The following is an 851-nucleotide window of genomic DNA, read 5'->3' on the forward strand; positions in this document are numbered from 1 at the left end:
TGCAGACAGCAGCAGCAGTATCGGCAGTTCTGTGTGGGTGCGTGTACCACTACTGATTGTGGTTACACTGGCCTGTATTCTTGTGTGCTGATTGTGGTGGTGGTGACACTCAGGTCATCCTTTGTTTTCTCTTCTTTTTCTTTGCATGCATCCCTACAGTCTAACTAATCTTTCACCTGTTGGGATTTACTTCTTCTTTTTTTATGTTTCTTAATGTTATTGTGTTTTGTGTGTGTTTTTGCTCTCTTTATGTTTATCCTATAATAATTATTATTGCTACTCCATTGTCTCTGTCTGTGTGCCTGGGCTTGCACTGTGATGATAATGATGAACTGTTTTTTGCAGTGGGAAAAAGAAATAATAATAACAGATGAATTTATATTTATAATTNGGAACACCAAAAGCACCTGCTTCTGAACAGCCTGTTAAGGGTCCTGGTGAAATTGGTGGTCAAAATCCGCAAGACCGTCACGATGAAAATAGTATGCCTGGTGCTGACGGTCATAGTGATAGTGCTGCCGGTAAAAATAGAGAAACTGCTTCTGCTGAGGGTACTGGTGGAGTTGCTGGTGGTCGTACTTCTCCTTCTGAAGCTACTATTCCTCCTGCTGCACCTTCTCCTTCTACTGCAGGGAACAGTACTGCTCCTTCAGAAAACCCTCAACATGAAAACAATGAGGCACGTGAAACTGCAACATCACCAACTACACCTTCTTCCAACACTTCAGCCACAGCAAGTGATGGTGGTTCAAATCCTGCATCAACTGAGACTGATAATACATCTTCAGCGAGTGAGTCAACAGCCAACCAAGAGGGTTCTGCTGATAATACAGATACAACAACCACCACCA

At 42.7% G+C, this 851-nt stretch overlaps 1 protein-coding gene across 1 annotated transcript; it reads left to right on the forward strand.

Annotated features, from left to right (window-relative positions):
* Window positions 1-484: 484 nt before the first annotated feature.
* TM35_000551000 (uncharacterized protein) lies at window positions 485-850 on the forward strand (the record flags this gene model as incomplete). The annotated part of the gene is made up of 1 exon (XM_029030765.1): window positions 485-850. A coding segment is annotated over one exon (366 nt), but the record flags the coding sequence as incomplete, so codon positions are not given.
* Window position 851: the final 1 nt, after the last annotated feature.

This window comes from Trypanosoma theileri, assembly GCF_002087225.1.
Source record: "Trypanosoma theileri isolate Edinburgh chromosome Unknown TM35_Tth_55_V1, whole genome shotgun sequence".
In the NCBI taxonomy this organism is placed as follows: Eukaryota; Euglenozoa; class Kinetoplastea; order Trypanosomatida; family Trypanosomatidae; genus Trypanosoma; species Trypanosoma theileri.